General features: G+C 48.9%; 1 protein-coding gene across 12 annotated transcripts in view; it reads left to right on the forward strand.

Moving 5' to 3' along the window:
* The window catches only part of RIPOR2 (RHO family interacting cell polarization regulator 2), a 327,440-nt gene that overhangs the window by 295,963 nt on the left and 7,150 nt on the right, over nucleotides 1-24,327 (forward strand). For 10 of the 12 annotated variants that reach the window (XM_064597079.1, XM_064597080.1, XM_064597082.1 and 7 more), the window contains 11 exons: nucleotides 492-617; nucleotides 864-1,012; nucleotides 2,256-2,385; nucleotides 5,971-6,648; nucleotides 9,640-9,824; nucleotides 12,501-12,672; nucleotides 15,615-15,750; nucleotides 16,954-17,115; nucleotides 18,345-18,503; nucleotides 19,044-19,246; nucleotides 23,285-23,368. In XM_064597079.1, the coding sequence (XP_064453149.1) occupies nucleotides 492-617; nucleotides 864-1,012; nucleotides 2,256-2,385; nucleotides 5,971-6,648; nucleotides 9,640-9,824; nucleotides 12,501-12,672; nucleotides 15,615-15,750; nucleotides 16,954-17,115; nucleotides 18,345-18,503; nucleotides 19,044-19,246; nucleotides 23,285-23,368 (2,184 nt within the window). Of the gene's footprint in view, nucleotides 1-491; nucleotides 618-863; nucleotides 1,013-2,255; nucleotides 2,386-2,790; nucleotides 2,941-5,970; nucleotides 6,649-8,442; nucleotides 9,553-9,639; nucleotides 9,825-12,500; nucleotides 12,673-15,614; nucleotides 15,751-16,953; nucleotides 17,116-18,344; nucleotides 18,504-19,043; nucleotides 19,247-23,284; nucleotides 23,369-24,327 lie in introns of those variants that run through there. The other 2 variants (XM_064597089.1, XM_064597088.1) reach the window with 2 other exon arrangements.

The raw sequence follows: 24,327 nt of genomic DNA on the forward strand, positions 1-24,327 counted from the left end.
CCTTCCTGTCTGAGCAAGGAGAGCTGGAGACCCTCTCCCGGGACTATGTCGGATTTCAGAATCCTTGTTCAGCTCTGTCTTCCTCATCCAGGAGGAGGGAGTCTTACTTCTTGCTTCTGGCTGCTAAGTAGATTTTAGCTGATGGTTTCTCCTCCCTGTAAGGGAGCCGGGGAGTAGTTCTCGTAGCCTCATGGGGGAACTGGTCCCCATGACCGCGGTGACACGGAAGGGCTCGGTGTGATGACCTTTTACTACAGAAGGCCCTCCACGCCCTCTTGGAGGGAAGCAGACCTTACTCCCCCTTGAAAGCCTCTTCTCCACTCCACCCCACCCCCGACCCTGGCCCCAGGAAATTTGGAAGAACCCACCAGAAGGGTAGATGGAAGAGGATGGAGAAGGGGAGGAGAGGCAGCTGCCTTATTTCCCTGCCTTTTTATCTTGGTGTTGGGATGGGGAAGGCCTGGAACCTGAGGTGTGGTTCTTCTCCGCAGATTTTCATGAAGTACGGCCGACAGAGGTGGAAGCTGAAAGGCAAGATAGAAGCCAATGGCAAGCAGAGCTGGGATGGGGAGGAAGTGGTGTTCCTGCCCCTGATCGTTGGATTCATCTCCATCAAGGTTTAGTATCATCTCCGCCCCTCCTTGTCTTCCCACTGCATGGCTGGGTGGCCCGTGGGTGGGGACCTGTGTTCATGACTGCTTCCCGCTGCCCCCCACCCCCGCCTCGCAGACTCCTCTCTGCACCCCGAGTCCGTGGTGAAGACCACTGCTCTCGCGCACAGGGGGCCGAGAAGAGCACGGGGGAAGTGTGCCTGGCCTTTCTCCCGTGCTCCCCTTAAGGCTTCCCTCCCCCTCTCTCACCAGGTCACAGAACTCAAAGGGCTCGCCACACACCTCCTGGTCGGCAGTGTGACCTGCGAGACCAAAGAGCTCTTTGCTGCCCGACCTCAGGTGGTGGCCGTTGACATTAACGACCTCGGCACCATCAAACTGAGCCTGGAGATCACCTGGTAGTAAGTGGCCCTTTTCTGTTCCAAAATCCGTGCTGCAGGCTAGGGCTGTTTCGAGGGTGGCGCTTGGACCGTCAGAGTCCCCAGGGAGCTCATCACAGGACATGCTCGGGTCCAACCGAGACCTTTGTCGGAACCTCTCAGGGCCTGAGGATCTGTCCCCTGGCTCACCAGATGATGCTCGTGCGCTGTTGTCTCCATAAGTGGAGAACCTGTCTTATCACTGTTCTCTCCTACTTCCTGTTTTAAAATACTTTATCCTGCTGCCTTCCCTCCCTGTCAACCGTTATATATATATTTAAAAAGATATAGCTCTTAATCAAGCTAATTTGGAAGGAAAATAACTGTCCAGTAGGAGATACTTCACCCTTGGAAAGATCCCGATTCTCGCTATAGGGTTTTCATCACCTCTCCCACTTCACCTCATATACTGTACGTGGCCCTCGGAGACTTTTCAATATCCTTCACACTCTCCTGCAATAGAACATTTCCAAAGGGCAAGAGGTACCTCTTGTCAGAGCAGTGAACTTAAAGGTGGTTTTCTGGGGGGCACGGGTGGCGCAGTCATTAAGCGTCTGCCTTCGGCTTGGCTCATGATCCCAGGGTCCCCTTTCCAATATGGAGGGTGAGCCACAGAAGGAGCAGGGACCCTGCTTCTTGTCACTGAAACACTGTCTGTGCCTTTTGCCCGGCCTTCCCTCCTTGTAATTTGTAGTCATTGACCTATCGAACACAAGATCATTCATCTCGCTGGATGAACCGGATGGCATGATGATAAGTTGTCATGGTGGACAGACTGTCCTCCTCGCAGGCTGCAAGAGTCTCTGTGTCCACGGAAGCAAGTGGGAGTCTACGTTTGTTTTCTTTAGAACAATAGTCTGTTACTTTCTTGTATTGTTAACCCGTCTGTCCCTGCAAAGCTCAAAGACTTTTTACAGACTTCAACATTGTGTGTTGGACAAGCATTAATGTTTACATTTCTAATATGAGCAGAGAAACAGGTTTATCTAGTGTCTAGGTGTATAGATAAGTTGCACTTAAAGCTAGAATGCTAATCTGTGGTCCCTTGGGTGGGTCTGGGCTCCGTTTTCTGCTCCACTTTCTTTTATCTTGGTTCATTTTCTGCCAGCCCAATTCCCACTGGTTTGAGTTGACTTTAGTATGATGAGGTGCTTTCTCAGCCTGCAGTCCAGGGGTTGGAGGGGACTTTAACGAATGTGCATTCATGGGATCTGTTGTGTTGCAGCCCATTTGATGTGGAGGACATGACCGCGTCCTCGGGCGCTGGGAACAAGGCGGCAGCCCTCCAGAGGAGAATGTCCATGTACAGCCAGGGTACTCCAGAGACGCCCACTTTGAAGGATCACTCCTTCTTCGTAAGTTCACTGTGATTTACGGAGGAGACATGTCAAACTCGCGGTGGGCCTTACACCCAGTATGTGAAACCCTTGACGTCCGGTGTTAGGGGTTCTCAGTAATTCCTGACCATGCTGATCCCAAAGCTCCCCCTAATCAAGGAGTGACCAAGAAAAGCATGTTCCAAGAGGCCCTGGGCCATCTGCACGCGGGCAGTAAACCTCCCATCTTCCCTCTCCCCTCGGCCCCCTGACCGCTTTGTTAACATGCAGACTTTTCTGGAGATTCTCTGAGGTCAGTCTCTTAGAGGAACGGATGTAAATAACGGTGTCCTTGTTGTAATCAGAAATGCTTGCTAGAACGCTAACGAAACATGGTAACCGGGGCTTTCCGCTAACTCCGCCATCTTGCTTTGACTTCTGAAGAGGTGGTTGCGGCCTTCAGCAGCCAAGCCGCGGCGGCTGTCTGTCTTGAGTGCCTTACAGGACACTTTCTTTGCCAAGCTATCCCGCAGCTGCTCTTTCAGTGACCTGCCCTCCCTCAGGCTGAGACCCAAGGCCGAGCTAGAGTTTTCCGTGAGTGTGGGTGGCCTGGCTGCGGTGCAGTGCTTGCCTCGGGGGGCTCGGGGCCCGTTTGCTTCATTCGGCGTGTCTCTCCTCCATGTCGCTCACGGGGCGGTGGTCACAGCTGTCCCGTCCCTGGGGCGGGCAGGGTGCTCCTGCATGCGCCCTCGTCACAGCCACCGCTTGACCCTCTCCCCCCTGCGCCCTGCTTTTGTGCTGTGATTTCTCGCCGCGGTGGCCAAGATATCCATGGTAACAAGATTGTCATTTTTGAAAAATACAATTACACTCGCGGGAAAAGAAGGTGTTCGCTCCCAAGTGAGGCGAGTTTATCACGAGGACAGTCTTCACACGTGGTTTTAGCCTTCAAAACCTGGGGTTCAAGGGAGTCAGAAGGCTTCAGGCCAGTTTTCCTAGAGCTATTTTTATTTAAAGCGGTTCTTAGCCTGAGTTTACGGGGTAGCGTCTGTTAGTTTTATACTATGTTAGTAAACGGAGCTCCTTCGATGGTGGAGTCAGGAATGCAATAGGTCGGCTACATTCTCTGTGTCACACATGCTGTCACGAGAGGATACACACACATGTACATACAGACGTGAAGAGCCTGCTCTTTGCAGACGTATAAAAGTTACTTTGGGGGGAAAAAGAAGAGTAATCTTTGAATGTGCAGAAAGGAAAGGACTAAAAGTTTTCTAGTTAATGATGATAGTAATCGCATCTAATTTGGTGAATTACAAAGCACAGGTGAGAAGGGCCAGGCTAACGCAGTGGAGTTTCCAAGGCAATTGGGAACGTTCTAGGAGGGAAATGTGTGTGAACGCATGGATCAAAAAACGGATGTATAGTGGAAGCAGTTGTATACGTAACTATCGATATAACGTGTGTACTCATGCTCACATACTGTGAGTTGTGGAGGGAGTTGGTAGGGGTTTTAATGGCATAATTTAAATGAGAGCAAGATTAGAAAAAACTCGATGGCTTCCCGTGGCCTTTTGGATAAAGGCGGATTCCTCAGAGCGGCTGCACCCGTCTGGCCCTCAGTGCAGCTTGCCATGCCTGCCATTGCCCGTTCTTGGTCCCCTTCTCCAGCCCCCTGAACACCCACCACCCTCCAGCTCCACCACCCTCTTCGGGGGCTGCCATCTGTACGCACACACTGTTCCTTCCGGAAGGCACTTCGTCCTCCTCGCCTACACCTCCCCATCCTGCGGGGCTGAGCTCCGGGACCACCTGTTTCCCGGGCAGCAGCCTTGCCCGTGCCGGGATCCTGCCTCATGATGCCATGCCTCAGTTAGAACACACTCCCTCGCACTGTCGTGTGTCTGTTCATGGGCTCGTCCCCTTGGCATACCGTAAGTCCCCTCAACTCAGTCTAACTCCACGCTGTCCACTTACATAGGCACAAATTGGCTTTAGGAGCACGAGGCCCAAGAGAAATCGGCTTGAGGAGCATGGGGCCTCCCACCACCCCAAGCTGCCAGGCGAGGTGCTTTGAAGATGAGATGAGATGGGGCAGGACCACCTGGAGGGCCCAAGGCTTCTGGGGGATGCCTAAGGGACCCCCGTTCCTACCATAAGTTCCCCCTTTCTCTCTCCTTGAGGTGGAAGGTGTGGGGTGCAGACAGAGGACACTGAATTAAACAATCACTGGAGCCCTTGGGGCCCCACCTGCTCCTTGGCAGCTGCTGAGAAGGTTCCAGAATTCCTTCCACCCTCAGCACCTCTGAGTAGCACACTTCGGGGATCATTAACAGAAGAAAACATTCTTTAGAGGCGACCCTGAGCCTGCAGATGTTACTTGAGTGCCCCGGGGACCCATCCTTTTACTCATCCCGTGGTTAAAATGAATCGCCCTCCAACCCGATGAGAATGGAAAGTTTGGGTTGAGCTAACTGCACATGTTAGGATCTGGGGGGCCCCGATCCAGCAGTGGGGGGACCAGGAACACTGCTGGGGAGGACGGGGAGCTTTTGTCTTTCTGTCTGCTCCCATTTCACTGCCGGAAACATTTTTGTTTCCTGGGCTTATTCCCAGCACTATTGTGATCATTCCTTGCTGCCCATAGAATTCAAGTAGGCATGAGCTTGGTACTTACCATTTACTTAAAAGATCAAATCCAGAACCCAAGAGAAATCATCCATTTCGAAGGAGCTGATCTCCAATCACTAGAAAACTTTTTCCACGGAGCAGCATTTGGGAAGTGAGAGACCACACAGACCACAGCACAGGGAGCGATGACTTGGAAATCATTTCAATGCCTGCATAAACAAATGATCTTGATTACCTGGATATTTGTGACCTCTCTCCCTTCTGAGTTCTGCTTCATGAATCACAGCGTACCTGACCCAGCCTGGGTCAGCTTGACAAGAGGACGTGGTGTTTCTAGACGCCCCAAGAGTTCTGGCTTTGCAATCCTGAAAAAGAACCAAAACATCTTTTTCTCCCATTTTATGGAGGCTTTGCAAGTATATTCCTGGCCTTCAGTTATTTGTGGCATGGTTACTAAATTAATAGAACATTTTCAAGGACTTGGGATTTGTGGGTAGAGATTCTTTTAAAATAATTTACGAGAACTGAAGCAGAACAAAGCAGCACATCTTTTGAGTGAACTAGCATGAGTGTTGGAAAGTCTTTTAAGACAAATGCCAAAAAAAAAAAAAAAAAAAAATGTGGTAGTGTTATTCATAGCCGTGGCTGCCAAATACTGCGAGATCCTGGATTTTAGGAAACAGGCTCTGTTCCCTCCCCGCCCCCTATCTTTCCTTTTGAAAAATGTCAAACCCAAGAATAGAATAATGAACTTCGACCTAGCTGCAACGCCAGAAATGGTTTGTAAGGGCTTGTTTTCTTTTGCCACATTTCCAACCACAAACACACACACGTGTGTGAACACACACGCATGCACAGAATCAACAACTAACATGTTAACGTTATGAAAGTGCTGGTTGTGTATTTTCATTGCCTGGCATTTTGTCTGGAAATAAATCACACCGAGCACATCACTCATATTTAAAATAATAACGAGATGCCTTTTATCCACAGTCTAATCTACCTGATGACGTCTTTGACCACGGAAAGGCAGCTGAGGAGAAAACGCCCCTGTCTCTCAGCGTCAGCGACCTGCCCAACGGGGACTGTGCCCTCACCCCCCACCCCACCGGCTCTCCGTCCACCACGGGCTCAGCAAATCCAGAAATTACCATCACCCCCTCAGAGCTCAGCCACAGCAACCTGGCCTCCCAGAACGAGGGCACGGAGGACTCCGGCTCAGCATCTTCCAGAAGCTCCTCCAGAGGAGGCCCAGAGCCAGAGCCACAGGTGAAGGAGGACACAGACGGGCCCCGGACCCCTGAGGCGGGCCAAGCGTCTGCAGGGGCCGGCCCGGCGCACCTGTTCCTGGAGAAGGATGTGGCAGAGGCTCTCCTGCGAGAGTCTGACGAGGCCTCTGAGCTCAAGCCCGTGGAGCTGGACACGTTCGAAGGAAACATCACGAAGCAGCTGGTCAAGAGGCTCACTTCGGCCGAGGTGCCGGTGGCCACGGAGAGGCTGCTCTTTGAGGGCTCTGTCAGTGGAGAGTCCGAAGGCTGTAGATCCTTCCTCGATGGAAGCTTGGAGGATGCGTTCAGTGGGCTATTCCTTGCATTAGAACCACATAAAGAGCAGTACAAAGAGTTTCAGGATCTGAACCAGGAAGTCATGCGTTTGGATGATATCCTAAAAGTAAGTACCATTTTAGGGAAATTGGATTAGGTTTGGAGAGAGGTGTCTGGAGCCAACATCCTCTTGAAAGTTGTGTATCTTTATGTTTTATCCTGTTTCATCACAGAACCGATAATCGTCATTTGAATGGCACTGAGTTTTAAACACCAGGAGCGCATGTTCATTTTTATTTCCCTGACAGCAGATCAGCTTCACTAAGATGATTAGGAGTTAAATCACCAGCCCTGAGGAATGTCTGAGCTCCTCCAGCCCCAGAGTTAGTCACTGCAATCCCAAATGGGAAAGGGAGGCATTTTGAGGATCATAATCTCACTGAGATGCGACTGGATAGAGTCCCTTCCTGACCGAAGTCAAGAGTCAGGCAACCCCGATGTGGGAGCCACAGGCCCATCTCCCCACCCGGCCTCCCCCTGCACCCCCCGCCCTGCCTCCCCCTGCATCCCCCTTCTCTGGTCTGGTCCCGACCCGTGAGTCAGAACCTGCGATTACTCATGCACGAATCACCATCTCCTGTGCTCTGGAAGTCAGGGACCCCCAAGGCCAGCAGAGCTATCCTTCTCAACCCTGCTCCTGGTCAGACAGCTCAGGGTGGACCAGGTGGGAGGGGAGATCGAGAGGGATGCTTTCCTCTCAGGCCGGGGGAGGACCTAAGAATGAGGTTATGGTTGCTACACCAGAGCAGATATGTTGTCACGGGGCATATGGATCAAACTTTTTAAAACACCGCGCAGGAAGACAGAAGCTGAATTTTGTCCCGAATCCCACTGCCCCCTCTTGTGTTCTTGGCTTTGCGACTCTGGTATTGCTCTACAGAAGAGAAATTGGATCCTTTTCCACGAAAGAGCTGTTCTTTGGTGACCTTTCCTATCAAATGGGCTTGAAAATAAGGTGCCGGGGCAAGCTGAGATTCAGCCCACAGAAGGCTGTCTCATCCCCTTGTATGACTGTTCGTAAAACATGGTCTTTTTAGTGGCACATGGAAACACATTTCCAGGGCTTTGCTGACTGTCTTACCCTTCTCGGTGGTGCTTACCTACCTCCGAGGGGTTTGGTCCCCAGGGCAGATGAGACTTCCTGCCCCAACTCTCCAGGTCCTCCAGTGCTCATGACAGACTAATTCAGCTGCAAGTACACCCTCTGAGAAGCAGGCCAGGGCTCTCTGAATCTGCTTTCTGGAAAACACTTCTCAGAAGCCCCCGCTCAGGACTCAGGCATGGAGGCTGCTTGTCTAATTCTCCAGTGAAAACACCTTCTACTCCCTCAACAAACTGTTGTGTTCAGAGTTGACCAGCTTTGCTTAGTGGGCGAAAGGTGTGAAATTTAAAGACACAACTGACCCCCACCTACAGCAAACGCCTTAGAGAAAGCGAGTGGGGAGAGCAGCTCCCATTTCTAGGCATCTAGATGGCTGGTAAGTAGCTGGATCCACCAGCGAACACTGAGCAAGCCATCTGTGAGTCTTATAAACACCTGGTGGTCACAGATTTCTTTCCAGAGTATTATTTCAATCTGCTGTTGTTCCAACACGATCCTGCCTCTAAAATCCTTAAGTGTCCATCCCTTTGTTACGATAGATATTTGAACACATCCATCCTGCGTGAGGTCAAGTTCGGCAGATAGCTAATTAAGAAAGAAGACCCTAGGACTGGGTTGCGTCTGGACTGGCTCCTTCTCGCTCTCTGTGATTGAAAACAGCATTCGAGTTTAGGTCTGGGGCAAGTGGCTGTGGATCCAGCCGGAATTAAAGCATCTGCTAGACAAAGCTTTCTCTTTTTCCCCCCTTCACATTCCCAGGATGCTAAGCCTCTTGAGGATCAGAAACTAAATGATGCTGCCTCTGGGACGGAGATCACTGAGGGTGAATGAAACAACTCTGATTTAAGAGACCAAAAGACGGTTTCCCCTGTGCTTTTCCACCTTGAGTCTCAGAGACAGATCCCCGCCAGGCACTGCCTGCCTTATGTTACGAAGTGAGCAAGGAGGGCCACCTAACTGGATGGAGGACCTTTGGTTCTTCTGCCTTGCAGGACTGGTCCCATTCAATGCACCCCAGCGTCCGTCCTCTTGAATACTTGGAAGGACGTGTTTCCATCCCTGTGCCCTTGGCAGCTGATGTTGTTCTGTTTGTCATGCTTCTGTCTGTGTCCGGCAGACCCCGGAGTGGGTGTGCTCACATAATCCCAGGGCCCAGTCAGGGAAGCGGCGGAACTTGTCCCTGCAGAGGTAAAGCCATAGAGGACGCGGGGCTCCTTCCTGCGCCGCCCATGCCCTTCCTTTTCTCCTCGACGCACAGAGCCAATTACATGCCATGAATGTAAAATTAATACTGAAGTCTACTTACGTAGGGAGTATGAGTTGGGTGAGTGGGAGTCGTTTTCTCTTTCTGGGGTTGGTTTTGTTAATCCTTTAGAACAGGTTCCTTGGGCAGCCAGCTTCTGTCTCAGGACAGTGCAGACATGACCACATAACCTTACGGACTGGTTAGCATTTGGCATTGACCCCATGACTCTTTAGATTTGCCTGCTGGTTGTATTTTCTTTGGGGTTGAGCACTAGGCAGAGGGAGGGCTCGAGCAGTTCTGTTTCCCAGGGCTTTCTGGGCTGTCGTATTCCCTCAACTTTTCATTATAAAACTTTCAGGCAGAAATAGAGAGAATCCTATAATGCCTCCCCATGTGCCCATGGCCCCCACCCCCGGCTTCCACAGTGTCAACTCATGGCCAGTCTTGTTTTGTCTGTTCTTCTCCCTGCTTCTTTCCCTCCAGATGATTTTGGAACAAACCCCAGATACTGTGTCATTTTATCCATCATTGTACTTTTTTTTTTTAAATATGAAGATTTTAAATGCATTTTGTTTTAACGCCAAGCTCAATAAAAAAATAAAAGCTTGAAAAAAACCCAGAAAGTGTCACATCTCAAGTTGAATGTTGTGTGCCGCGTTTTCTGCTTCTGGATGTGTTGATCTTCTCCCTGATGCCTTCTGCCTTTGCAGTGCAAGCCAGCCGGAAGCCGCAGCAGGTCTTCCAGTTTAAGTCTTACAGTTGAAAGTGCTTTAGAAAGCTTTGATTTCCTGAACACCTCTGATTTTGACGAGGAGGAGGAGGATGGTGATGAGGTTTGTAATGTTGGTGGAGGCGCGGACTCAGTATTTTCAGACACTGAGACTGAGAAAAATAGGTAAGTGTAAAGTTCTGTGCTTACACCTCTAAGATCTGTACAGTGGTCCTTTGTCACTCTCGGGCGGCACCTGGGTACCTGTCCGGGAGGAGAACTCCCCACAGGACTGGCCATTGCCTTTCGGTTCCCCGTTATTGTTGAAGACAATTTTTGAATATCATTAACCTCTTTTGTGCAGTTCAAGAAAAAATGAATTGCTTTCTTTTCTTCCTCATAAATGAAGGGGACATGTTTGTATGAGTGTGTGTGTGTGTGCGCCTACATCTTAGAGGGTTTGGGGTCTACAACCTGACCCCAGTGTAATTAATTCTAAATTAACTAGATATGCTATGTTTCCGGAGAACTCTTACTGGATGATCCGTTTGTACTTGGTTCTCGTCCGATTTCTAATCTCTTCATTTTGTTATGCTCTGCTTTTTCCACCCCTTTACCTCTTGCCCCCTTTGGCAAAGTAGTTGTAGATCAAGCTCATCAGTGCCCATATCCAAGCCAGGTTCAGCCCCGGCCACCTATTTCTCTTAGAACGAGGGATGCCCAACTGATCACTGAGAACTGATTGCTTTGTTCTCCAGTCTACCAGGTGGAGAATGCGCCTTCTCTGGGGCGGGCAGGGGTGAGGCAGCAGGAAGGGACAATGAAGGTGAAATACCATCACCTTCTCCATCAGGCTTTCTTGGACAGCCAGAACTTGTGTTTGGAGCTAGAGTCTGGGGTCTATTTTGTGACTTCAGCTAAAGCAAAACAAGCACAGTTGAGCATACTCACCTTCATTAACTGTTGGGGTGAGACCCACACATACTTTCCCGAAGGAAAGGGTGGATCTCCACCATCTTTACCTTTGACATGTTATGCAAACAAGTTTTCAAGTCACAGGGAGCTCCAGCTATCCCATCTTCACCAACCTCTCTGTGGGTGATGTTCCGGTAACATTTTTGAGGGCTTTCTTGTCCCTAGAGGGCTCATTCTTCCAAAATCAGGAAACAAAAATGTGAGAAACAGAATTTTTTTTTTAAAGACTTTATTTATTTGAGAGAGAGAGAATGAGAGAGAGAGAACACATGAGAGGGGATAGGGTCAGAGGACGAAGCAGACTCCCTGCCGAGCAGGGAGCCCGATGCGGGACTCGATCCCGGGACTCCAGGATCATGACCTGAGCCGAAGGCAGCTGCTTAGCCAACTGAGCCACCCAGGCGCCCGTGAGAAACAGAATTTATCCACTGAGCAAGCTGAGGGCATGGCAAACAAAATGTAATGAATGGAAGGTTGACGTTATGCTCCTACATTCTGTGCTGAGATTTTTCTAACCTGATCGAACTTGTGAAATGCTTCTAAACCAAAAATCCGTCTACTCGTTAGCTTAAGCTGTTACATGATATGTCAAAGTCAGACATCGGTCTAAACTCTTACTCTTGTTGCCGTCAGAAGCATCTTCACAACAAAAACATTGTGGGTTGGGGCGCCTGGGTGGCTCAGTTGGTTAAGCGTCTGCCTTCGGCTCAGGTCATGATCCCAGGGTCCTGGGATCGAGCCCCGCATCGGGCTCCCTGCTCCGCGGGAAGCCTGCTTCTCCCTCTCCCACTCCCCCTACTTGTGTTCCCTCTCTTGCTGTGTCTCTCTCTGTCAAATAAATAAAATCTTAAAAAAAAAAAAATCGTGGGTTTTGTACATTTTATAGACCGTTGATATTGAATTGTCTAAAATGCTTGATTTTATGTCATCAGCGGGATTAGGGGAAATTGTAGAAATTGTGTGTGTGTTTTAAACATGTGCGGATGGCTGGGACAGAGAGTGCTTTCCCCTTGGAGGCAGCTGGGGGTTGGAGTAAAGCGCTCAAGGCCTCTAAGCTCGGGTGCACGATCTTCTTAAATCACGGGCTGGGGGCATGAGCCCAGGAGCCACCAGCTGCCTGGCCCCCCGGCTGTGTAACAGGACACGGTGGTGACTATCTCTGCCAGGCAGCCCTCCCTCGTGTGAAATGAGACTACTCCCTCTTTCCCACACAGATTAATTTTCAGAACAAAATTGGATAATAGAAGCAGCAGAAAATGTAAGTGCCCATCGTGATACAGCTTGAGACAGCTCCACGGTGAGGCTAAAACCGGGCAGGAGAGGCAGAAGCAGGCGCCTCCTGGAAGGATTCAAATGCCCCCTTGTAGCCTTTGTCTGGGGCAGAACATCATGTCTCCTGTTGGCAGCTTTCCTTTTTTTCCTTTTCTTCAAGTAGCAATTGATCTGAGGCCAAGAAGACGCCTTGACATTGCTTCTTGATGGTATTGCTCTTGGGGGCCACTGCAAATATAGAGAGTGGCTTAATCCCAGAAACTTTGGCAAAGCACCCCCATCCACAGAGCAAGAAAGTGTAGCAAGTGCAAAATGAGAGCCTGTCTCAAAGACTCCTTGGTGTGCCGGCTTCACAAACGGCTCATTGTGCTTGGGCGGCAAACAGAGAACTCTGGAAGCAGTCTGTTTGCGTGATCTTTTAACAAGGCAAATTGGTGGCCAGGCTGAACCAAGAAGTAGCTTTTGAAAGGTATCTCGGTTTTTCAAGGCAGGCTTAGTGGAAGCCTCCTTTTCGGTAGGCACCATGGGGCAGGGGGGCCTTCCCTCATTTTGTTGAGGTGACCTGGCGTTTCTGTGATGAAAGAATCTAACATCTCGCCCCCCTTCCTGGTTCAGCACTTACAGATCAGTACACCCCGAAGCCAGGGGGCACCTCAGCGAAGCGCTGACGGAAGACACGGGAGTTGGGACTAGTGTGGCCGGAAGCCCCCTGCCGCTGACCACAGGCAATGAGAGTCTGGACATCGCCATTGTCGGGCACCTTCAATACTGCACCCGGCTCGTTCAGGTGGGTGACCGTGTTGGCTTTAGAGCCCAGGGTGTGGGTGCACAAGCAGGTGGGCTTCCTTTCTCAGTTATGCCCGAGAAAGGAAAATTCAGGAATAAGACAACAGTCCTCCTTCGAGTTGGGCCAACTCAAACATTCTCGTGGGCGTGGCCATCCTCCCTGGACCCAGGGGTTTTCTGTCTTAAAACCTAGCTCTCCACACTTTATTCTTTTTTTCAGATTTTATTTATTTGAGAGAGAGGGAGAGAGAGCACAGCAGGGGGAGCGGCAGAGGGAGAGGGAGAAGCAGGCTTCCCCGCAGAGCAGGGAGCCCGACATGGGGCTCGATCCAGGACCCCGGGACCCTGACCTGAGCCAAAGGCAGACGCTTAACCAACTGAGCCACCCAGGTGCCCCCTAGCTCTCCACACTTTAAAAGGTCATAGGTTAGCACTTGATCTCAAATCATTTGATAAAAGAGAAATATGACTAAGGAAAAAAAAATTGTATTCTGCCATCTGCAAATGAATGGACTTTGAAAGCAGGAGTTACGAGCGTCTGTTAACGTGCAGTTGTCCCCTGACTTAGCTTTCTACCACCTGGACAGCTAAAGGCAAAATGCTGCAGGATATAACCCGGGCTTTCCAGATCTTGAATAAATACCTATCAGCAATGAGAACGAATACTTTCATAGGCCATTATCATCACCAGTTAGCTCTCATCCTGGGACACTGGGGGCTTATTTTTCTTTTCATTTCAGGTTGTTTACCGGTTAAGATTTTGTAACAGTGGAGCAAATATTTCAAAATTCTTTTGTTGCAGGAAGTGCTTTAGCTTCTTGAACAAAACGTTTTCCCTGAGCATCTACTTAAATGCTTCCTCCTTGCCTGGTTGCCTGTCTGCTCCAGCCTACTTGCATGTGTGGGGAACAGGATGAGAATGGGAAAGCAAACGTAATGGTCTTCCGGGGGGATTGGCCAGGCAGGAAGGGTGTCAAAGAAGGAGGAATCATGCTCCTAAGAGCAGGGGACCCACTGGAAGACAAGAGGCAGGGTAAGGAGGAAGGGGTCGCATAGAGGCCAGAAGTGGGTTAATGTGCTTCTTCCATAATACATTTGTGAGGAGATGTAGAATATGCTTCTCCTCCACGAATAAAGAACCGCAAAGTCACCTCAGACGCTGTGGGAAACTGGTTGGCAATTAGGACTCTTGCACTAACTTGGCCAACGTCCCAGTTGATCTCTTCTGTTGACTGTCGAATTTGTAAGCCATTTACTGACAATCTGGCAGGAGGTGCAATTTTTTTTTTTTTTCAGGCCAAAATGGGCAAGGATTGTGGTTTACTTTATAGCTCTTCTCTATTCCCCAACTACTTGAATGAGACAGTTTTCACAGTTCTTTGTCCTTGCTGAGCCTGATTCTGGGCTGAGCCTGATTCTGGGCTGAGCCAGCGACCCATTTGCCTTTTAGAGGGAAAGCCATTATTTTGTGAAACGTAAGAGAATTCTCTTCCATGAAGGAATGGATGTTTTCTCTCAAAGACGAATTGGCAAGCAATATTCAGTGCCATGTTCTTGTCTGTACTCAGGCCATGGTTATAACAAGTCAGCTCTTCTGTGGGGAAGATCAGCGCCAGCAAAACAAAAGAGGTAGATATAAAGATGTAGAATGAAGGAGTAAGGATTAGAAACTTAATTTCTAACTCACATCCACTGCTGAATCGGTGAGTTAATGTCTTCATTTGGTATATAATTGCAAAGAGATAAAAATGGGCATTCCATAAGGATCATAATAGCTATAACCATGCCCCAAGTCAGTTCATTTCTACTGTATTTACTTACATGAAAGGCATCAGTACATAATTGCTACACTAGACCTCTGAATTTGAAAATCCTATTTGTGTAGTCTAGAGGATTTCATACAGGAAGACACTACAGGCTGCATCCTGCATCCATGCCTACCACGTGATTGGGACAGGTCTCCGAGGGACAAAGAAAGGTCGAGAACGTTCAGGCAGCAACTGACTTCTGTCCTCATGCCCTTGACTCTTGTGACCTGCACATAGGTGAAATCACTTGCTATTTATGTGGCCTTGGGCACGTTTCTTGATCTCCCTGGCCTCAGTTTCCTCAGCAGTAAAATGGAATATCAAGGGGCACCTGGGTGGCTCCGTCTGACTCTTGGTTTCGGCTCAGGTCGTGATCCCAGAATCATGAGATTGAGCCCTGCTCAGCTCTGAGTCTGCTTGGGATATTCTCTCTCCTCTTCCCTCTGCCCCTCTCCCTGCTCGGGCACTCTCTAGATAAATAAATAAGGAAGGAAGGAAGGAAGGAAGGAAATAAATAAATAAATAAATAAATAAATAAATAAATAAAATCTTTGAAATGGACTATCAATAGTACCCACCTCACAGGGTGACTGTGAGAAATAGCATGAGCTAATACATGGGCTCAGACCAGTGCATGGTACATAAAAAGCACTCGTTAATTAGAACGAGGTAGTCTTGATTATAATCATGATTATTCTACAACACGTTCTTAATTTTCAGCTTGAAAATAAGGAATGAAATCCACGCTGTGAAAAATTACTACTTGTAAAATAAATCTTTTTTTCTGTTAGCACACAGATAAGCAGCCTAAATATGCCTTCCAAGTCTCAAAGAGGATTTACAGAGTCACAATACATAAAAGCAAAGGCAACGTTATAATAACCTTGCAGCTCTATTATTGAGAACGTTCCAGAATCTATTTGGGCGCGAAAAAAACGTTTAAAGCAACAAAAACATGGGTGTGATTTCATCAGATGCTGTCATCGGCATGGAATGAGGAACATTCTCAAACTGGAACCAAACCCCCGAATGGGTTGAGTTATCCTCACCGCCGAGTTAGGACAGAGGAGGTTGGGCCCGGAAACCCTGGTCGACAACAACCTAACTGACTCACTGGTTCTGTTTGTCTCCTCAGCAAATTGTTTTCTCAAGCAAAACCCCATTCGTGGTGAGCAATCTCTTAGAGAAGCTTTCTAGGCAAATCCAGGTGGTGGAGAAACTGTCAGCAGTCAGCCATGAGAACATAGGGAACATGAGTTCCGTCATTGAAGGTAAGCGAGCTGCGCGTCACACCGCTGTCCACGCAGACGGCGGCCACTGGCCCACACTCCTTGGCCACATTCATCCTTGCTGTGTCAGGACGGCAGGAGCCCACGCTCGGGCCCCAACGTGGAGGAATGGCTGCACACTGGAAGACACCAGGGTCTTCCAGGTGAGGTCTGATGAAGCCTCGAACAGAAGGCCCTGTAGGTTCTCCTCGTGCATTTGTGCCCCCTCTTCGGCTCCTCCCGGGCGCGGGGGACCTTGGCACATGGCTGAGAGGCAGGAAAAGGGATCGGACACTCAGGGTGCGAGTGACCCATGTCCTCCCCGCTCCCAGGCGCCTCCTCGTGATCACAAGCACACGCAGGAGAAACGCCGACCCTGTGCGGCCTGGCACGATGCTCTTCATGAGTTCAGCCCGGGAGCCCCCCGGGCAGCGTGTCAGACTCCTCGAGCCACCTCCCGCTCTGTGTCATCCCCTGCAGAAAAACCGCCTGAGGTGTCCTTCTCTGGGCCTATACGGTGTTTTGCTGTTGAGTTACCAGAGAGGAGATGGTGGGAGCATCTTCCAAGCGTAGAGCTACTGTGTTTTCTCTCACTAAAAGCAAACAGCTTTGCTTTTGCTGCATTTTCTTGGCTGCCCAGGCTAGAGGAGTTCCTTAATAATAACGTCTTTGCCCTTTGGAAAATCTGTCACATACAGAGGAATCTTGTAGTTCCAATTCAACACCACAATCTTTAGGGGACGCCCGGCTGGCTCGCCTGGCAGTCAGTGGAGCCCGCGACTCTGGATCTCGGGGTTGTGCATTCAAGCCCCACATCGGGTGTAGAGCCTACTTAAAAAAAAAAAAAAATTTAAAACTATAGTCTTAAGGGCACCTGGGTGGCTCAGTTGGTTAAGCGACTGCCTTCGGCTCAGGTCATGATCCTGGAGTCCCGGGATCGAGTCCCGCATCGGGCTCCCTGCTCGGCGGGGGGTCTGCTTCTCCCTCTGACCCTCCTCCCTCTTGTGCTCTCTGCCTCTCATTCTCCCTCTCGCAAATAAATAAAATCTTAAAACAAACAAACAAACAAAAAAACTATAGTCTTAAGAAAAAGAGAGAGAGAAAGAGAGAGGCCCTGGTGCCGGCCCCGCCCCCGCGCAGGTACATCTCTTCATCTGCTTCATTCAGAACGTGCGTCGTGGGGTGGGGGCTGCTCTTCTCTTCCAGCCATCCCAGAATTTCACAAAAAGCTGTCTTTGCTGTCCTTCTGGACCAAGTGCTGCAGCCCAGTGGCCGTCTACCACAGCTCGGCCGACCGAGTGATGAAGCAGCTAGAAGCTGGCTTCGCCAGGACCATCAACAGAGAATACCCAGGACTTGCAGACCCAGGTACGGGGCAGTGGTGGGGAGGAAGGCGTCTCTGCCGTTGACTTGCAGGTGGGCACCGGCGGGTTCCCGCCCCCCTTCCCCTGGGACAGGCTGACCCTGCAGAGGAAGCCTCGTCTACTCAGTGCCATCGAAGGAAAGAAAGACTTGAACGTGTTTTAATTCAGAGTATCAGCAGTGACTTCTAAAAGCACTGTGTTTCTGTATGGCCATTTAGGTGGCTGTAGACTTTTTTCATTAAAATGTCACCAAAACGAGAGTGTCACGGGGGATAACCACTTGGGAAAAACTGTTTGGCATTTTCTCCTAAAGCTAAATATACCCCTACCCTATGACCCAGCGACTCCGCTCCTAAATATATCAAGGGAGATACATGATTATACTCACAAAAACGGACACGCCTAAAAAAAGGTTCATAGCAGCTTTCTTCACAAAAGCTGAAAATAAGAAACAACTCAAATGCCTACCAACAAGAAAATGAATGTATTCTGTGTGTCTGTATGTATATAGAATGTGTATATATATATAGTATTATGTGTATGTATATATTGTATATATATATATAGTAACATTCATACAATAAGGTATTACACAGCAGTTTTTAAAAAGAATAATAAATTACGGGGTGCCTGGGTGGCTCAGTTGTTAAGTGTCTGCCTTCGGCTCAGGTCATGATCCCAAAGTCCTGGGATCGAGCCCCACATCGGGCTCCCCGCTCGGCGGGAGGCCTGCTTCTCCCTCTCCCACTCCCCCTGCTTGTGTTCCTGCTCTCGCTGTCTCTGCCTCTAATAAATAAATAAAAATCTTTAAAAAAAATAAAAAATATATTAAAAAAAAGAATAATAAATTACTGCTACAAGCAACAATTTAGATGAATCTCACAGATATTTTGTTGAGTAAAAGGGGCCAGATACAAAAAGTACATTCTAGATAATTCCATTTACATGATGCTCAAGAACAAGTGAAGCTAATACGTGTTGACAGAAGTCAGATTATTAGTAACCTATGGTGCTCGGGGGTCACAAGCTCACCCTTGGGGTGCCGGCCGTGTTCTGTAACTTGACCCAAATGGCAGTCACATAGGTGGGTGTACACATAGACGCAAAACTCATGCAGCCTCACTCTGAGGATCAGCTCACCTGCCGGACTTCGCCCTGCCATGTACCTCAGTAAAACATGAATGAATGGTCACGTCTCCTCAAAGCTGCTTCCCCTCTTTCCCTTCCAAACAGTGTTCCGCACCCTGGTCTCCCAAATCCTGGACCGGGCTGAGCCTCTGCTCCCCTCCAGCCTCCCTTTGGAAGTCATCACTGTTTTCCAGTATTACAGTTACTTTACCAGCCACGGTGTGAGCGACCTCGAGAGTCACGTGAACCAGCTGGCCAAGCAAGGTGGGACGCGTTGCTGGCTCCCTTTGGAGTCGGCTCCGGGCTTTTCAGTCGTAGTTTTTAGTGATGAACCTTTCCTTTTCCCCCAAGTCAACAGCTGGGATCAGATCTGCCTTTTCAATGACTTTTGGACCCTTAACATTAGCGAGCCTCTTGGCAATGAAGCGGGGATTTATGAAGAGCATCCCAATCATCCAGAAGGGATGTAGTGTTGACGAGAAGCTACTGAATGATTTACTGATGTAATTCCTTTTCTTCATTAGTGTATAGTATTTGCCATTAGTGGGATCAAGTCTACAGGCAGTACTATTTTAGGTTGCCCTTTTTGGTGGTGCTTTCATGATAATAAGCAGAAGTGGGGTTCACAAGAAGGCAGATGCAGTGACATGTTGATAAGGGAAGGAGGGAGGATGGAAAACCAGATCTCCGGCTGGGAATCCAGGAAATGAAAAGAATGGGCACCAGCCTAGGAGTGTGGCATGAAGCTTATTGCAATGATGTGGATGGAACTAGAAGGTATTCTGCTTTCTTTTTACTCGCTAGTTTCCTTGATTCAGACTCTGCAATCGCTGAGAGATGAGAAACTGCTGCAGGCCATGAGTGACCTCGCACCCAGCAGCCTCCCAGCCCAGCAGGAAGTACTCCGGACCCTGGCCCTGCTGCTCATGAGGAATGACAGCCAAGTGAGCCAGGCTGTGATGCTTTACCTGGCCGCAGCCTCCAGAGATGAGCATTTCAGGGAAAAGGTAAAGCCCCAAATCATGGACATCAAGCCAGAAGCTTGTTTAATTTTCTATCATTTACTATGAATATTTTGCCATCTGTTTTTTATCAAAATAATTTTCTTCTGCCTATTAATAACATATAATCTGTCACACCACATAAACTACAAAAATATACTGCAAATATTTGAGCGCCTATAAGTCCAGCCCCCAGAGAGTACTGTTAATAATTTGGTGTATGTTCCTTCCAATGTTTTTCTACATATCTGCTCACATATATAATTATTTTTTCCTTAAATGAGATCACACTGTTCTGTTGTGTAACTGATTTCTTAAATGTACTATGTCATGGTGATTTTCCTTGTTAGAACATGTTGATCTACTTCATCCCATTTGATGGATTAATGTACATCTCAGGGCATGGATATTCCCTAATTTATTTTCTCGTTCCATATTGATCGGCATTAGTCTAGTTCCCCACTCTGAAAAATATCATGGTGAGCATACATGCACACATATTTTATGAGTAGTTTGGGGTCAAGCTATCAAACTGTTGGCTCAAAGAACAAGAATATTTTTAATTTTAAAAGCTATCACTCCTCATTGCCAGGGAAGAGGCGGTGTACCTCGTCCGGGGCTTTCATTCAGTACCATCCAGGGGTAACAGGCATCTGTGATTCGAGCACCCAGGGGCCCTGTACAGACGGCAGCCTTGGTCCTCTGGGAACCCTTGACAATCTGAACAGTTGTTCTAAAAACTAACTCGTGGGGCGCCTGGGTGGCTCAGTTGGTTAAGTGTCTGCCTTTGGCTCAGGTCATGATCCCGGGGTCCTGGGTTTAAGCCCCACATCAGGCTCCCTGCTCAGTGGGGAGCCTGGTTCTCCTTCGCCCTCTGCCCCTGTCCCTCTCTCTCTCAAATAAAGTTTTAAAAGATAAAAAATAAAAGATAACTCATGTCAGTCCTCAGATCAGCTCAAGAAAATTAAACTGGTCCCTTCTTATCCTTGGAAAGGTCAAATGTTGAACTCTGAGAAGGGCTGAACTTTTCTAAGGCATTAGCTAAGCTAGGGAGTGGTGGAATGTTTGCGTCTCCAGTTCAAATCTCATCCTTAGGTCTTGGATTCATTTCTCACGAATGAACCTTCACTAACTGAAGATGGCTTAGGTGGCACACTAGTTAAGAGGAACAACTTAGATACCACCTAGAAGTGTTTGACCCGCCCTCCCCAAACCTTGAGTTCTTTCCATCTTTTCATGTATGAAACAGCAAACGTTAGTACGTTAATTCTGTACCACCAGATGTGAAGGGCTAAAGCCATACAAAACTACCTCGGTGAGACCTGGTGTTTCTGTAGATCTCAAACCTTCAGAAAACCATAGATATTGAAGCAAACTAGACGTATGTTGGCTCATTTTTGATGCTTTTTACTCACCCCTCCTCCCTGGACCCAAATAAGTGGGAAATATCTATTCTTCTGTCTGTTGGGGTGTTGTTGCTCCTGTAATCATCTAGGACCCACCAGAGGAGACGCTTACTACCTTGCAAGGTGACAGGGACTTCTTGCTTCCCAGGGCACCTCCTGTTGGCTTCCTGGAACTCTTACCAAGCTGAGTATCGTGGCAGCCACCATTTCTTGGGCAACTGCTCAAATTCAAGTGGGCAAGGTGACGCTTACTTGTTCTGTGAGACTGTACGTCTCTGCAAGGCACAGGGAAGTGCCGAATGCTTTGTCGAGTCGGGAAACAGTGCCCACTTCCTGCTCAAGCCAACAGAGTTTCAGTCCTCTTGCTCAAAGGGACAGTATGGTCCAGAAGTCTCATCCAAAGATCCTACTACTAGTGGTGGACTGACCCAGGCCCACATCCAGCACCTTATCCCTCTGGAATCATTGTTACAATGCAAACATGCCTGAGAGCAAGGACCATTTAAGTTGTTATCGGCCATTTAAGCCTTGGAATGTATGGTTTGGGGAACTGGTTAAATTTTGGCTTGGTGGCTAAACCTGGGGGCTCTTGGGAGGGGTACCAGAGGGAAATGGGAAAATAGAGAATCATTGTGTGCTCAAGTTCATCCACTTGATGAGGACTATGCAAAAGCCCAAGTGAAATGGAACATTTAGTATTATTATTAATTCCTAGCAACCAGAAAGTGGCAACAATCCAAATGTCCATCAGCTGATGAATATACAAAATCCGATCTCTCCTTACAATGGGATATCGTTCAGCCTAAAAGGAACGAAGTGCTGACACACGGATGAACCCTGAAGCCATCGTGCTCAGTGAAAGCACGAGACATAAAAGGCCACGTATGACGTGATCGCATTCCCACAAAATGTCCAAAGTAAGCAAATCCACGGAGAGAGACAGAGATCAGTGGTTGCCAGGAACCGGACAGAGGAGCAATGGGAATGACTGCCAATGGGTACAGGATTTCTCTGGGGACTGATGGAAATGCTCTGGAATGAGGTAGTGATGATGGTTTCTGAGTACACAAAAAACCACTGAGTCAAACACTTTAAAGGGCAAATATGGTGGTATGTGAATTGTATCTCCATTTTTTAGAAGAGTAGGTCGTTCTATAGAACTGAGAAAACAGGCCGTGTTTAATCACAGCTATGTGCCGTGTCATGAGCAAACACATCATCAGGTGGTTGATGACACTTTCACGCTCTTTCATCCAGGCACTATGGTGTCATCAGATCTGATTGGGCCATTCACTATGTATAGGGTATTATTCATTCTAGGTGCTAGGAATTAAATCAATTTAAAAAACAAAAAACCAGAGGCCCCTGGGTGGCTCAGTCGGTTAAGCATCTGACTCTTGATTTCGGCTCAGGTCATGATGTCAGGGTCACAGGATCGAGCCCCACGTCAGGTTCCTTGCTCGGCGGGAAGCCTGCTTCTCCCTCTCCCACTCCCCCTGCTTGTGTTCCCTCTCTCGCTGTCTCTATCAGATAAATAAATAAAATCTTAAAAAAAAAAAAGTAATGTTGATGCTTATAAACAAAGATGTATGTAAGTAATGATAATTAGCTTAGTAAGAACCAAGGAAAAGGTAAGTCATAGGAAATCAGAGAGAAGATGGTAGAGAGCCGGTCCCAAGGTGGTTGGTGAAGCAGGGCCTGGTTCTTGAACCAGTTCTGAAGATCATCAGGAACGAGGTCTGTCCAAAGGGGAGCAGAGCTCACAGGGCCCCCCTGTGCGAAGGATGGCACCCGGGCACATCTGTGAGCATGGCAGGAACAGCGGGCACCCAGAGGGGGTGCTGAGCCAACTTCGCAGGATCTGGAAATGCCCATAAGGAGTCAGGCATTCCCCGTTGATGCTGGGCACAAACAAAGAAGGGAGGCCTCTGCTCTTCTGAGAGAGGGGCCAGTCGGTGGGCTCCTGATGGACGCCACGTGCTCTTGAAGAAGGGATCCCTCGTCATCAGGTGCTGGAAGCAGAAATGTGGTGGCTGGTGATCCAGGCATGAAATCAAGACCCTGACAAGACATGTGGCTGTGGAAGAGACAAATCTAAGAAATATAAGGCATGGAGAAAGACACGAGCTTTCTCGTGAAATAACTAATTTTTACGTTGAGATTCTTATCCAGAGCATCCTTGGGCCCGCCTCCTCCACTCCTCCTTCCTGCTGGGATGTCCTCTTCCCAGCTGACATCTAACCCATCCTTCCCAGCCAGTCCACACATCGCTTTCCTGAGCCTGCCTTGTGACTTTGGAAGGTGACTGTCTTCCACGTGACTCCCCTAGCCTCGCGCAGCCGTCCCTGGAGCTAACACATCTATCTCTTCTGTGCCTTCCTTCTAAACACTCTGAGCACTTTCGCTAGCCCTGAGGGTCTCTGGAAAGCTGCAGTCGTCACTTGGGATCTTCCAACTTCGATTGCCCAGTGTCGGTGACCTGGCAGAATATAAGCAATTAGCGTATTGAATTAAGAGACAGCTCTTTCAATAAACATGAATTTTAGTGGATTTTTGTTTTGCTCTGAAGGTAGTGTGACATGTCTTATCTACAGTGATAGCTCTAAAACCACAGACGGGGTCCCTCCCTCTCTTTCAGGCCTTGCTCTATTACTGTGAAGCGCTGACAAAGGCAAACCTCCAGCTCCAGAAGGCAGCTTGTCTGGCCCTGAAGAGCCTGCAGGTAAAACCCAGCCTTAGAGACCCAGACAGGTCAGCTCGGAGCAAGGCGGGGGCCACGGACGCCCAACAGCTCTCTCCCCGTGCTCGGGAGCACTGTGTTAGCAGCGCATCTTACTTCCTTCGCTGTGGAACCTGTGTGTTTGTTTGGGGATCTTTGTTGTTGATTTTCGTTTTTCTTTTTTCTTCTTTTTAAATTCTTTACTTAAATTCAATGTGGTTAACATATTATTAGTTTCAGAGGTAGAGGTCAGTGGTTCGTCGGGTGCATATAACACCCAGTGCTCATCCCGTCACATTCCCTCCTAATGCCCGTCACCCAGCCGCCCCATCCCTCCGGCCCCCTCCCCTCCAGCAACCCTCAGTTTGGTTCCTGTCATTAAGAGTCTCTTAAGGTTTGTCTCCTTCTCTGATTTTGTCTTGTTTTATTTTTCCCTCCCTTGCCCTAGGATCCCCTGTTGTGTTTCTTAAATTGCTCACTAAATGTGACTTTGTTAGAGCCAACAACTTTCAGAAAACAGTCGTGTGTTTCAGTAGCCCGCAGGTCAGGGTTAGAAACGTAGACCTTATCCCAAAAGAGAGGTGACATGATGATTTCCCCAGTCTTTCTCATGCACAAAAAAACAGCAGGGACGGGGCGCCTGGGTGGCTCAGTCGGTTAGGCGTCTGCCTTCGGCTCAGGCCTGATCCCCGGGCCCTGGGATCGAGCCCCGCGTGGGGCCCCTCCTCTGTCGCTCTGGGCTAAAATAAGCTGTGGTCTGCCCACACTGCCCACCGCGGTCAGCTGTCCCCTCGCACCAGCGCTACCTGGGCCTGGCTTTCTCCCGGGAAAGATCGTCGCCCTCTGGTCCCTCTGTCAGCTCGTCAGAATCTCAGGAGCAGCTCTTTGTGTCGCCCCACGCGGGCTCCTGCGCTTCCAGCCGCCCTGGCCCTGGCCGGTGTTGTGCCGAGAGACCCCACGCT

Source organism: Mirounga angustirostris, unplaced genomic scaffold, assembly GCF_029215605.1.
Source record: "Mirounga angustirostris isolate CCGP_5_RB_7025 unplaced genomic scaffold, mMirAng1.0.hap1 SCAF_8, whole genome shotgun sequence".
NCBI classification, from domain to species: domain Eukaryota; kingdom Metazoa; phylum Chordata; class Mammalia; order Carnivora; family Phocidae; genus Mirounga; species Mirounga angustirostris.